The 14,882-nt window shown below is 43.4% G+C and overlaps 1 protein-coding gene across 5 annotated transcripts in view; it reads left to right on the top strand.

Annotated features, from left to right (window-relative positions):
* The window catches only part of ZBBX (zinc finger B-box domain containing), a 46,850-nt gene extending 32,440 nt beyond the window's left edge, over positions 1–14,410 (top strand). For 4 of the 5 annotated variants that reach the window (XM_088669162.1, XM_088669163.1, XM_088669164.1 and 1 more), the window contains 7 exons: positions 851–999; positions 1,581–1,816; positions 5,313–5,475; positions 7,191–7,343; positions 8,185–8,433; positions 11,092–11,221; positions 13,060–14,410. In XM_088669162.1, the coding sequence (XP_088525288.1) occupies positions 851–999; positions 1,581–1,816; positions 5,313–5,475; positions 7,191–7,343; positions 8,185–8,433; positions 11,092–11,221; positions 13,060–13,132 (1,153 nt within the window). In that variant the 3' untranslated portion in view covers positions 13,133–14,410. The remainder of the gene's footprint in view (positions 1–850; positions 1,000–1,580; positions 1,817–5,312; positions 5,476–7,190; positions 7,344–8,184; positions 8,434–11,091; positions 11,222–13,059) is intronic. The other variant, XM_088669166.1, reaches the window with a different exon arrangement.
* The last annotated feature ends 472 nt before the right edge of the window (positions 14,411–14,882 follow it).

Raw genomic sequence — 14,882 nt, 5'->3', positions numbered from 1 at the left:
AAAAAAGCGGTGCAATTAATGAAATTTTCTGTGTGGAATGTAAATGCAAAAGTAATTATCCCAGATAAAAATCATAATCACCACACAAAATCAGTATCAAATGGCTCCAGTGTAAAATTGTCACACGGTCTGAATGTGGCAGCTGGACTGGTGACTGGGAGTGGCCGCCGAGACCATATAACCCCGGTGCTGAAAGACCTACACTGGCTCCCAGTACGCTTCCGAGCAAAAATCAAAGTGTTGGTACTGACCTTTAAGGCCCTAAACGGCCTCGGTCCTGTATGCCTGAAGGAGCGTCTCCACCCCCATCATTCTGCCCGGACACTGAGGTCCAGCTCTGAGGGCCTTCTGCCGGTTCCCTCACTGCAAGAAGTGAGGTTACAGGCAGAGGGCCTTCTTGGTAGTGGGGCCCGCCCTGTGGAATGCCCTCCCGCCAGATGTCAAAGAAATAAACAACTATCAGACATTTAGAAGACATCTGAAAGCAGCCCTGTATTGGTAAATTTTTAATGCCTGATGTTTCACAATGTTTCATCTGGCTGGGAAAACCCAGCCAGTTGGTTGGGGTAATAATAATAATAATAATAATAATAATAATAATAATAATAATAATAATAATAATGTGTTTTAAAAGCCTTTCTTTAAAAAGAAGTCATTCTCTCTCTCTCTCACACACACACATACACACACACACACTATATATATATATATATATATATATATATATATATATATATATATGTATGTATGTATGTATTTATATATGTTTATCTCCCATAGACCTGTAGGAAGATGCTTTAATGTGGCAATCTGGTCATTTTCTGTTCCAATTTTTGTCTCGTACCTCAAGTGGTCCCATGTTGGAAAATCAGAAAACTGAACCTGACGTTTTTCTGGCGCAAGCTGGCAATATTACCACCAGGTCATCGCTTTCATCTGCAGCTCAGAAAGAACAGTGTGTAAATGTGCTTCACAATAAACAGAAAGAAACACCTCGAGGTGCGCTTATGGTAGTCACTTCTACTGGTAAAAGAGGATTTATGTTGATATACTTTTCTCCCCCAGAGTAGGTGGTTTGTGTTTGTACAGATGTCTTATCCTGTGGATAAGTGACAACTTCTGTGCTTATTCCCAAGGGTGCACACCTTCCTAAAAACCAATAGTGGGTACCTTTTAACCTCTATTCACAACTGTTTCTGTTGACTATGCAGTCAGGCAGGAGGCCTGAATCTCCCAGTATTCAGAAATGCTATATGAGCCTCTGACCCTTAAGCGCCATTCCTGGAGTATGTACCACCGAGTAAAGACTTGTTTAAGGGAAACGGCTTAAGGTGAAATGTGGCAAGGAGGAAATAATAAAATATGGCTATTGGACTGAGCATACTTTGTTCCTAGCTTCTGTCTGGATGTGCAGCCCTCGAGTGCAGGTCCCTGGTTTTACATGCGAATTGATGTAACTTGTGTGTTAATGGCCTATTTTAAGGCAGCCATTTGAGAAACTACATGCAGGGATTTGAACTGACATGGTTTCTCTCTCTCTCTCTCTCTCTCTCTCTCTCTCTCTCTCTCTCATTCTTTAGCAAGAGCAGGAAGAGCAGATGGCGCTTGGGGCTGTTCCGGCGCAGAGGAAGCGGTTCCTAGCACCCCTTTTAAAGGAGCTGCAGCAAAAGAGAAGCATTCCAAGACAAGGAAGATTAGCACTCACAAGAAATCAGAGCAGGCTTCTAGACCGCCCAAATTGGCTCCGAGGGAACCTTGCGCAGCGATGTTTGCAGAGTCGCACGAAGTGTCGCCACTCACTGCCAAGTCTTCAGTGGTAACAAATAAATAAATAAAATGAATTGAACTCAAGCTTTTGTTTTTTGGGGAGAGGGGGTGGGTGCCATTTCCTCATTATTTGTTGAACTATTAGTAGAATAACAGCGGGAATAAATTTCTGTCTTGTATGGCGCACTGCACTTTTTTTCATTTCATCTTGTGAATGGGGCCATTTTTGTGCCAGTTGAACCACTGCATTGTTTCATCTGTCCGGAGGGATGAGAAGAGCAGGTGTGGGGAAAGGGGACAGCATAGGATGCAGAGGGAAATAAGCTTTCTTATTCCCAAGTCTCTGCAGAGGGAAGGGCTCTGGCTCAGTGAGAGAGCATCTGCTTTGCATGCAGAAGGTTCTGGGTCCAATCCCTGGTATCTCTGGGTAGGGCTGGGAGAGAAATCCTGAAGGGTTTCTGCCAGTCTTAGTATAAACCATGAAGCTCTTTGGCTGGCCTTGGACTAGTTCCACCTCTCAGACTAGCCTACCTCATAGGGTTGTTGTGGGGATTAAATAAGAAGATGGAGAACCAAGTATGCCACCTTGAGCTCCTTGAAGAAGAAAAACGGTGGGGTATAAATGCAGCAAATAAACAACAAGTTTCTACCCAAGCAAGTAAAAGCATAGGTTGGCTCTACCTACTGGTTGACTGCTGGCATTTCCTCTTCCTCACCCTGTTTCCTTTAGGACTCTTTGGTGGCAATATTTCCCATTCATAGAATAATTCAATGAAAGGATCCAACAAATGGAAAAGATTCATTTCAATGGATTATCTGGCATCCACATACTTTTCCCCATAGGTGGCTCCCTGAACAGAATCCAACAGGAAATCCCCAGCAAGGGGGGAGAAAATCCTACCCACCCTCCAAAAGAATCTCAAGGGAGCCCCCTCCCATTTGCTCCCATTCTAGGAATGAAGAGGCCCCACGTAACTCCTGCCTGGTGGGACATTGGGAAGATGATTTCCTCCTCCTCCTTACTGTTTTAATCTCCCACACATCCATGCAATTGACTTTGGGGAAGGGTCTTGAGAGTGCCTGAAATTGGAGCATTTTCTTTTCTTTTTTTAGTTTAGAGACAATTGTGATTAAGTGTACATAAATTGTAGAACTGAAGAATACACAGTCGTAGAACATTGCTTGCGGAGGTTATGTTCCCGGCCCCCATGCATGTCGATAGAGCACGCATCAGGGTACTCCATCCCCCCCCCGCCCTGCTCCTGTTTTGCCCCCATTCTGCTTTCTTCTGGGTCCGAAAGGACCTGCACATCAGCAATTGTCATTCGATTGGATGTGCCTAAATGGTTGTTGCCTGTATAAATAATTTTTTTGTGCCAGCATATTTTGTTTTCCAGCAAAAATCTATGAACAGAATCAAGCAGGACATTAGGATTTTGCTAAAGGGATCATCTTTAAAAAGTTATACAGGTGTAAACCATTTCTGAAGGGTGTGTGCTCACCATTTAATCCATTCTTAGTTACAAGCCAATGGTCAGCAGCTCAACAGGGCCACAGTGCAGAGAAAGTTTCATTGTCATCATGCTAGGAGAGGATGATAGAATAGTTCTTTATTACATACTACTACCTTCCTTTGGGGACGCGGGTGGTCTAAACCACTGAGCCTCTTGGGCTTGCCGATCAGAAGGTTGGCAGTTCGAATCCCTGCAACGGGGTGAGCTCCCGTTGCTTGGTCCCACCTCCTGCCAACCTTGCAGTTTGAAAGCACACCCCCAAAAAGTGCAAGTAGATAAATAGGTACCGCTCCGGCGGGAAGGTAAACGGCGTTTTTGAGCGCTGCTCTGGTTTTGGTGTTCCGTTAAACCAGAAGCGGCTTAGTCATGCTGGCCACATAACCCGGAAAAACTGCAGATAAATGCCGGCTCCCCTGGCCTGTAAAGCCTGTAAAGCGAGATGAGTGCCGGCTGCAACCCCAGAGTCATCTGCGACTGGACTTAACTGTCAGGGGTCCTTTACCTTTACCTTTTACCTTCTACCTTCTTTTACTTTTGCTTGATTTGGCTTTCTTAGACTTTGATGGCTTTGTAGAGGGGTTCATATTGCTCTGTGTTTCAACATCTAGGAACAATATTGGCCAAGTTGTTTATAAACATCCCCCCCCCCCCTGCAAAAAGCAGAAGCCGCATCAGTAGGTCAGACCTCCCACTGCCTGTCACTGAAAGTGATTTATTATTTAAGGAGTAAGCAAGGACAAGGACTAGATTTGTTCATTAAAATTGGAGGGGGAAATTTTGTAGATTTGGAGGATATGTTTCTAAAATGAGCTGTGGTTTTTTGGGTGGTTCCCCCACCCCCTTTGAGTTGTTTTTTGTTGTTATATAAGTTGAAGATTGATTAAAGGACAATTGTTAATTTGATAAGATGTTTGCTTTCCCTAAATACGACATAATTTTTTTTAATGGAATTGCATTTTGTGTATGCACTGTTGATTTGAATCTTGATTTTTCCTGTTATGATGACAACCACAATTTATTTATTTTTTTTAAAAAAAACAGGAAGTGAAGAGAAATAAGACGCAGTGGCTAGGAATTTGCTCTCATTTGTTTGCTCTGGAGGGGCTGGGAATACGGTTAGGGACTCATATTTCAGAATATTCTTAAAGCAGACATTTGGGAAAATTTGATCCTGCATTTCCATCAACCCCAGCCAGCATGGCTAGTGGTACGGGATGCTATGAGTTGTGGTTGCAACAAAATCTGGAGGCCCACAGACTCTAAAGTCTCGGTGACACAATATATAATAGATGACTTTTTGGGCTTGCCTTGTAAGATGTACACTGAATGTATTTAATGCATTCTAAGCGAATTTCAACATTGCCAAAATTACTAGCTTTTTGAAGAAAGACAAGATAATACATGCGGATAACTTTAGCTTTTTAATATCCATATGATATTTAAAGAATAGTTTTAAGGGTAAAGCTGTACACCGTATAGGGCCTCTACAGACATAGAGATTGGCCATGGTGTATTAAACCATTGTTAAGGATTGGCTAAAAACCAGGTTGTAAAACTGATTGAGTCGCATTTTCCAACCAGGATTAAAGCGGCCATTGTAAGTATACTTTGCTGGGAGCAAGTCCCACTGAACTCAGGGGCCTTCCAAGCAAATACACGTAGGATTAAATTGTCACTGTTCCATCTGTGTCAAGCAAACCATGGTTAAGGCAGCTTATCAGCCTCTCCCAATTGCTCTTGCTTGCAAAATGACAATTGCTCTTGCTTGCAAAATGCTTGCAAAATGACAATCAAGCCATGTTGGTGTTTTCATGTAAAACCCCACTTAGACACAGGTTAATTTAGGTCAGAAAGGTACACCTGGGTTAGTACTAACACAGTGCACCATGGTTAGTGCTAACCTGGTTTAACCATTCTTTCTTCACCAGGACATAGAAGATTTCAAATTTTAAAAATGCAGTGTTGCTAGGAGAGCTTATGTCAAGTGGCTTCAAAACAGCGTTGTCTTCCCAATCTCCCTTTTCTCCCTAGTTGTTACAGGAAATAGCCCAGAAGGAGAAACCTAGCTGCAGCCCATATCGAGGGCTTGAGGAATTCTTTACAATGGATACAAGCTGTGAGCAAGTTATGACGGAATCGTTTCCTTCGCCACGTGCAGGCAGGCAATCGCCAAGCAGTGGCATTTCATTTTCAGGTAGTAATGCAGAATCAAACACCTCCGTTTCCATGCGTGTTGCTTACTGAGCACATTGGCTTTAGGGCATGGTAGCCTCAGTTGCATATTTAAGTACACAAAGCATCCTTATCTGGATATGCCAGGTCTAGGACATCATGTGTAAGTGCATTTGGCATAAGCTGGTGTAACTGCCATACTGAGAAAAGGCGCAAGGAAAAGATTGTAGCGGCAAAACCAACGAGACAAAAGCATGTCATTCTTTCATGTCTTAAGTTATAAAGCCGTGTTTATCATACTTGTAGTGGGAAACGCAATTATGTAAGTCACCTGGAAATGTCTTGATTTTCCTCTCTGAAGCAAAGCTTAGATGAGGCCTGTTTTCCCTTAATTGTGCATCAAGCTCTTTGGGAAATTATTAAAGAGCCATTAGCAGTCATAAATCAGTTGCTTGAGTACACAAGCTAATTGTTAAATGAAAATTAACAAGCGAGTTGCTTTTGCTCTTCTTAGAATGTGTTTGTATTTTGCTCTTGTACTCTTTTGAAGTGAAAGTTAGGATCCACCCTTCCCAGATCACTCTGACTTGAAGCCTTGGAGGGATCGTACACTGAAGGGTTCAGCTATGGCCAGGGACAATTCCCAACAACTGTGCCTGCTGAAGATCACTCCTGCCACTATGCGCTTTTATATTTAAAGATTGTTCATAGATTTCAGCTGGAGACACTGTCTGATGGCAGGACAGTGTTATACCCAGTGGCCCAGAGTTTCCATTCTAATCCTCTGGGCACAATTCAAAACGCTCATCTTATTCTGTGAAACTGCTAATGACCATGCCCTATCGTACCTTAAAATGTTTTTGTTCAGGCAAACCTGTCTAGATGTGGAGAAATTTTATGTGTTTTATTTCTTTTTAGCTTCTGTTTATTCTAATCATCTTACAAATATTTTAAAATACCTAATTTTAACTGTTTTGTATTGATAATTTTAATGCTTCATTTTATACTTTTGAAAACCGCTTAGAGATTTTTATTTTTTACAACCAGGTAACATATAAATTTTATTAAGCAAATAAAATATCTGAAAGACCACTTACATCCAATGAAAGGTTTTTTGTTTGATCTGATCACCTGCCTTTTAACAGATCTTAATTAACAAATAATTAAATGTGCATATTAGCAGAATCTCAGTATGGGTGCTTGTTGACATGTTTAAGGACCAGAGATAATTTAATCAACTGTAAGTCTATATGCAGCAGTAAAGACCCCCCTCTCCATTCTTTATTACATAAAACAGGAGAGCCTCTGAAAATTAACAGTTTGTGGATTGAAAGTCACCCTTGTTCATTGACGCTGGTGCCATCAATTAATCAGCTAACGATCTAGTGGACTGATGGTGTAAGTCCCATTTACTGGAATTAGACCTCAAAGAGCAGCTTGACACACAGAATTGTAGAAGTTGAAACCTTAGCTGCGCATGGAAGTAAATAGTTGGGAAAACTTCATCTGTTTCATTTCTGTGTGCCAGTTTATTATTGAAGGCACGGGACCAGGGAAAGAAGAGGCAGAACTCCTGTAAAGTATGACCTGCAAGTCCTGGGATTGGAGTGAGGACCCAGTGCATGTAAATAATCTGTGTGGATGCATTTAAAGGCAGGTGTAATCTGTCCAACCAAAAAATGCTTAAGAAGAAAGCTCTGATTGTGTGAGTTAAACATCTACCCTTTTCAACTCCAGGGTCTCAGCAGTGGATGAGGCAGTTCAGCTTAAGTGAATGTGCTGATGAGTCTGTAGTGCAAGATGTCTTGGAAAGAGAGCTTGGCAGACCATCAAGTAGACTGGGAAGGCAAAGCCCATGTCCAAGAGCTTATCGGTCGAAGTTGTCCATTGGTAAGAGCCCTACTTAAAACGCATGCTTGCACTATGAAACCAGGCCGAAGTACATCTGCTGTTGCTATTCCTGATTTTCCCGGGTTTCAAAATGTGCAGAGAGCCTCCATGAGGACTAGAGGCTCCCTACTTCACAAATTCACCTTCCAGCTCACAGAACAAGAACTGAACTGAGTAGAAGGAGGAGGGATGTGTGTGTGTGTAATTATAATGACAAATTGGAGTGGGGAGGCTTTAGTGCCTTGAATATATAACTCCTGAGTGAAGTATCTGACTTTTCTTGATTTTTTTAAAAAAAAATCAAAATATGGGTTACAAGAGTTCATTTATTGATAATGTCATATATACTAATAGTAAACTCCTTCTCCAAGTGTGGAGCATGAATTTGCTATGAGTGGGTCCAAAACAGTACCACCTAAACATAAAAGGATGTGGGGGGGGGACCACAAAGTTTGCAGATGTACAAAAAACATTAATACTTTGGTTGAAAACTCCTATTTCAACATATCACAGAACAACATACTTTTAATTTTCCTCTTGGTCCTGTTACTTCATGACTGTATGCACAAGTATGACGAGTTTTCATGCTTTCATTTTTGGGGGTTTCATGTTAAAAAAAAGTTTGGTATAACTGGGACTTCAACATTGCTTCAGCCTGATTCCTGTCCAGATTGATGTGGTTTCTGGATTTGGGGATGCAGTGTTGCTTAGTGTGTTTGTAAACACCATTTGGACCCATGCACAATGTTTTCTAGAACGGGGAAGGACCTTTTATGCAAACCTTTAGAAAAGGAAATTTTTATAGCAGGTCTTTAACAGCAAATCATTCTCATGTTTTCAGAAAATGCTTCTGCAAGGCCCCTTTCTGCAAATATTCCTTTTTGCAGAACCATCACGCCCACACTTCGCCCTTCTTCAGTTCTTCAGTCAGGATCCAAAAGCTCAGCTACCTGGCCTTTATCCCGAGCAGCTTCTGAAATTTCAGAAATTGAAGGCATTGATGTCACCGAACATGATGATCCTTTCTTGGAATACAGAACTGATCAACAAGCCTTAGCAGATTTAGAAGACGAATGGCAAAGTAATGCGGGTAATTATGCAATATCATTAAACTCCCATTCTGAAAGATGTATTTTTGGTAGCTTGATTATCTGTATAGTCTGTGTTTATGCTCAGCCGGGTGTTTTTCATTTTCCCATATTCTCTGGATTATAAAGAAGGAAGTCCACAATATTGGGACATAAGCAACAACACTTCTCTGATTCCCTGATCCCTAGGCAAACATTGGGTGATGTCGGGCAGGCACAAACTAAACATGCCCAACTCCCTCAACTGTTCCTCATAAGGTTTGGTTCCCAACCCTTGATAATCTCAGATGAAGACAGAATGGAGCAGTTACTACCCCTGATCTGGACACTGTACTTCTGTTGATGCAGCCTAGAATAGCATTAGCATTTTTTGCTGCTGCATCACACTATTGACTCATGTTAAGCTTGTGGTCTACTAAGACCCTAATATCCAGGTGTCTCCCAGCTTATATTTGTGTAGCCAGTGTCAAAACCTTACATTTGTCCCTATTGAAATTCCTTTTGTTAGTTTTGACTCAGTTTTTGCCCTCTATGCTCCAGCCAGCCAAGCAACCAACATAATCAGAGTTCAAGGACGCCTTCTAGCCTGGCAAGAGCACTTGAGGAGAGTGCAGAATAGGGGTGGTGAGGGGTGTGGCTCAGAAGGTTGTGTGGCCTGTGGAGAGTCCCAAGGGCCAGATAGAGAGGTCCAGGGGCCACATTTGATTCCCAGGCTTGAGATTCCTTGTCTCTGGCATAGCATATTGGAGTTATAGAATAATTGGAGCAGTCTGTGTAGGTTCTGCTTGTGGAGGGTTTAGAGGACCCTGATGCAGGGGCAAAAAGGGGGGCTTGTAGAAATGAATCCTATATAATAAAGTGCAAGTGTCTCTGCGTCCAGTTGTCCCGTGTGTCCCTGGGTTACTGTGCATGTGCCCCAGGGACACAGGGATTGGACAGCAGAGACTGCACACGTGCACTCTCCCCCCTGCCTCCTCCAACCGCCGCTCCCGTTGGACACCGCCTCACTGCAGGGCACGTCAGTGAAGCGAGGGTGGAGGCCGGCGGATGCCTCCTCCCAACCCTCCCTGCCCCGTGAGAGGAGCGGCGGGAGGCCGCGAAGCAGCGGCGGCGAGGTAGGCGTTTGTGTCCCGCGTCCTTCCTGTTGGCGGCTGCCACCGACAGCAAGGACAGGTCCCAGGGTTCGGAGAAGCGCTGTGCAAGCGCTTCTCCGAACCCTGGGATGTCTCCTTGCTGTCGGCGGCTGCGGGAGAGGAATGGAGGAGGAGAACGCAGCGCTTTCTCCTCCTCCGTTCCTCTCCCGCAACCGCCGACAGGAAGGACAGGTCCCAGGGTTCGGAGAAGCGCTGCGCAAGCGCTTCTCCGAACCCTGGGATGTTTCCTTGCTGTCGGCGGCTGCGGGAGAGGAACGGAGGAGGAGAACACAGCGCTTTCTCCTCCTCCGTTCCTGTCCCCCTGCCGCCGACAGCAAGGACAGGTCCCAGGGTTTGGAGAAGCGCTGCGCAAGCGCTTCTCCAAACCCTGGGATGTCTCCTTCCTGTCGGCGGCTGCGGAGAGGAACGGAGGAGGAGAAAGCAGCGCTTACTCCTCCTCCGTTCCTGTCCCCCTGCCGCCAACAGCAAGGACAGATGTTCTAGCGCCCGTTATTGAACGGGCTGAAATACACTAGTTGGAATAATAAAGAGTAGAGAGGGTTTAGGGATAGGCATGGGGTATTAGTGAGCAGAAATAGCAAGCAGAAGCTCGGACAGGGACAAGTTCATACATTGCACATTCATCACTCAGTTTTAGCAGAAAGTGCGAATTACTTCCATTGAAAAATACTGTGTGCTCTAGAATCAAGTCTAGAAAACAGTGGTACCACAAGACGAATGCCTCGTGCAACGAAAAACTTGCAAGACGAAAGCGTTTTGCGTTGTGCGAGGCGTCTCGCTAGATGAAGTTTCCTATGGCTGCGCTTTGCAAGACGAATAGGAATGCATTAATTAAATGGGTAGACTGGGTAAACCGGGTAAATGGTAATCCGAGTTTCGGAAGACGAAATTTCCGCTATACGAAGCGACTCGCGGAACGAATTGATTTCGTCTTGCGAGGTACCACTGTATACATTAACCCTCAAGACAGGGATTCTAGTCTCTGTAGTGAAATTCAAATGCCACAGACGGGATTGTTTTGAGCAACCCATTGGCCCACAACTTGTTGGAATCAAAACATGACCACCCTGCACCAGATTTTGGGTGACTCTCAGGTGCGCTCAGTCTCCCATGCAGTTTCCACAAGATGCACAGAAGCTGGGCCTACCCCTGTTAATCCGTGCAGAGTGCAGACAGGGAGAATTGCAGGATCAGTTGGAGTGAAGCCTTTGCTAGCATTTCCAGTTTAGCACTAAAGTGCTGAATCGGCAGTTTGGGATGCTCTCATGAGGGTATAATAACAGAGGCAGGTGCTATGCATTATGTACTATAGTACTATGGACTTGCTCTACATTGGAGAGTTTCTAGCAGTATTTTGAACTGGAGTATATCCCCCTCCCCCAATTTTAATACACAATATGTCACATTTTGACGGCTCTGACTATTCTTTCTCATGCTCTGTGAGAATTTTAGGCATCTTAGTATTTCTGTTGCTTGTTACTAAAAAGAACACTTACCAAATTTCAGATCCTTGGGAAGAATTCAGTGACTTAAGCTCTGGAGATTTCAGTAGACATTCAAAGGGGGCATGTCAGAATCTTCCCGATTTCCTTAATAGCCATGAAATAAAAGACTACAGTAAAGGTGATGCTATAAGGTGAGTTAATCTTGCCATGAACTTTTACAAGAGGATAAAAGAAATGTAAAAACCAAACTCCAAAACCCAGCATTTCACATAATGTGTAACAACGAACGTTCCTTTATACAACACATGCGGCAAAATCAAATCGGAATTCTGCTTACAAACGCTAGAGGTCTGCATGGTTTGCCAGAGGAGTCCTACAGCCTCTCATCTAGGTTAATTTATTTTTCCTAATTATCTGCTAATATGGCTTGTTTCCCAATTATCAGCTCATCTTCCTCTTCACTGAGAAGTGATTAATTATGCAAGATTTGAAAGCATTAACTTTTGTTCTTTTTTTTAATAAAAAAAATAGAGCCTTCTAATGAGAACCCTGTTCAGGACACTTTATCATCCTGCTTTTTCCAAAGCCTGCTATCTCCCACCATGGTTGCACCAAGGGCTTTTTCTTGCCCCAGACATATAAGAACAGTAAGATCGCCTCCAAGCTTCACATGTAACATGCAACAAGGTTCTTTCTGTGATCGTGGGGGGGGGGGGCAGGCAGCCATACCTGCCAAGTTGCTGTCAGAGAAATAAGGGACCAGGCCAGAAGTAGCAGACCGGAAGTAGCGCTGCCGCCATTTTGGAACTGGGCAGAGCATGCTCAGAAGTGACTTTTGATGCTGCTTTGCCCAGTTCCAAAATGGCCACCGCGCCAGAAGTCGCATTGCAGCCATTTTGGAACTGGGCAGAGCAGCATCAAAAGTCGCTTCTGAGCATGCTCCGCCCAGTTCCAAAATGGCGCCGCACCAGAATAAACCGGGGGAAAACAAAAAAATCCGTTTTTTCAGCTAGGAACAGCTGGAAAAATGGGGATTTTCTGGCGAATACGGGAGACTTGGCAGCTATACAGGCAGCAGAGATTACTTTCTTTAGAAAAACGGGAACTAATTTTTTTTTACTTTGAGGTATGTTAAGCTTTGGGTATCAAGTGTACCCAATGGAGAAGTGCTCCAACAATAGGCAGAGCCAGCTAATTTTGATTTTGTTTCCAACATCCTCCATATTCCGTTCCACAGTGACTATAAACATGGAGACTGTGGAGGAGGCTGACAACCATTGCCACTCCCTGGATTGGTTGTAAGTCAGAAGGTAGGCAAAAGGGCCTGAATATAGCTCAGTTGGTAGAGCACAAGGCTCTTAATCTCTGGATTGTGGGTTCTAGCCCCACGTTGTACAAAAGATTCCTGCATTAGATCACCATCGTGGCCCCTTCCAGTTCTACAGTTCTGTGATTCTATGAGGGCAGGTTCTCACCTTTTTTGCATTATACCCTAACACGGGCATCCCCAAACTTTGGCCCTCCAGATGTTTTGGACTACAATTCCCATCATCCCTGACCACTGGCCCTCTTAGCTAGGGATCATGGGAGTTGTAGGCCAAAACATCTGGAGGGCCGCAGTTTGGGGGTTCCTGCCCATTTGTAAGAGACTTTAGTTTTTAGTTTTGTGTGTTACTTCCTGTTTTATATTTGGCAAAGGCTTTAAAGGAATGGACGGAACAGGACAAATAATTTCCGCTTTCCGAAACCTTTTGGCCAAACAGTAGGTGGTCTGATCTTCTACGCCAATCCGAGAGCGATAATAGGTTGAATCTAACCAAGTCATAATCGCAGTAGACCTATGGAAGTCAATGGGCATGACTAACAAGCCCAGCAATTTCAGTGGGTATCACTTAAATGGATGCAAGCCACTGGTTACATATCTGTTTTGCTTCATTGTAATTAATCTTATCTCTGTATCGGGAACTTGCCTGCATTTGGATTTCTGGAAACAAAACAGCTGAACCTTTTAATTATGTTTTATTTTTAGAGTTTATGGCGAAAGCCATACAGACGATGAGGAAGACCAGAGGGACAAGCAGCAGGTGATAGAACTGCAGTGAAAAACACACACAGAAACACACACACACAGAGAGAGGAATCGAACTTGATGTATCATTCTGCTTCAATCCATATAAAATCATCAGGCCAAGGCGCTTATCTCCCCAGCATGCCAGGTTAACTGAGCTGATGTGAAGACAAATCTCAAATAAATAAAATGCATGTTGATGCAGAAAAACAAACAGAGAGAAACAATTTTGGGCTCTTCCTACTTCCATTGTCTTCTCCTTTTATATTTATTCAATGCATCTGTACCTTGCTCTTCAACCAGAAAAGCTCCCAACGTGGCCAGCAAATCCATATAAAGAAAAACACAAAATTATGTGTTTTCCTTGCAAAAGATGAATTTGGTTCACCCGGGCCAAGCAAGAGGAGGATTGGTGTATTGTTCCATTATAACGATTTTTTTAGTTGCTGTTCGCTAGAGGAGGTTTGCAGCTATAAGGCTGCTTTCTGGTTTATGGAGATAGCAGCCTTGGTGGGAAAGCTGCAAATTCCAGGCTGCTGGCATGGCTTTGACTGTTATGTAACAAGTGGGGGACCTGCAGCAAAATGTTGCAGTATTCCTCTCTTCCCTAACAAGAGTGCTGCTGTTCAGGCTCTCAACTCTCTGGGTCTTGTATACTTGGAAGGAAGAACCCAGGAGATCTTCCTTATTCCTAGACAGAACTTAATGGTGGATAACAGTATGAAAATTGAAAACAGTCCTAGAACATCAACACAGAACAGTACCTTCAGGTTGATTTGGTATCAGTTTTTTGAATACCACAAACTCAAGATTGCCTTATATAAGCTTAGCTGACATGGCTTTACCCACAAATGTCCTTTTTTGCTGCTATCCTACCAGCAAGAGGCTGGTATGGGTCCTCGGCAAAAGAGGCTCGTGGCACCTTTAAAGGGCAGCAAATTTATTGCAGCACTTTTGGTGAACTATGGTCAGATGCATGAAGTGGACTGTAGTCCACAAAAGCTTGTGCCACAATAAATTTGTGGTGTCAAAAGACACTGTGGTTAATACTTCATGGAGGGTCCCCAACGGGCTTATAGCAGTGGTGTGGGCCTTTATTCAACAGGCATTATCACCATAAGTCCCGGTCCCCAAGAATTGGCTACACTTGTGTGGCATCTTGCCTTGGAAACGTGCTCCACTGGTGATGTGTTGATTCATTGGCTGTTCCTTGAAGAAAAATGTTGAAAGTGCACTGAACAGTACTGTGAGAGAACTCTAGAATCAAGAATCACTTTAATCTTTGTAAATATTAAGACAAACTAATTCTCACTTTCCTTGGTAGTTTCTGTGTGATCTTAGCTCGCTACTAAGTTAATTCTGTTTTCTTTTTGTCAGCTTTTTTTCCTGTCGGTGATGGCTGACTTCGTTTAGACCCATCATTAAAAAAATAATCATTGCTGTCACACTAGGTCTGTCGTACGGTTCTTGTTGATAAGTGTTTACCCTCTTTGCATCTCTTGCAGTAAAACCGCAACTTTTTATGAACATGTTAGAAGAGAACAAAGAGCCCTTTTAACTAGTTTTCGAAATGGGGATGGATAGTAGCTGCTCCCTGTTAATTCAGTCATTAACCTTTTCCAGATTACTTCCCTTGGCTATGCTGTTTCGCTTGCCACCCACTCATTATTGCTGTTTATACAAAAATTATGACTGCTTTGGGATTTAAAGTTGTTGATAACTCCTGCTTATTTTTGTTAAGCACCACACTGTCAATACGAACGTGAGGGAAGTTCGGTTCGAAG

The sequence above is a fragment of the Zootoca vivipara genome, chromosome 5 (assembly GCF_965207765.1).
Source record: "Zootoca vivipara chromosome 5, rZooViv2.hap1.1, whole genome shotgun sequence".
Classification (NCBI taxonomy): Eukaryota; Metazoa; Chordata; class Lepidosauria; order Squamata; family Lacertidae; genus Zootoca; species Zootoca vivipara.
Note: the sequence above shows the minus strand (reverse complement) of the source record. Positions and strands in the feature narration are given on the sequence as shown.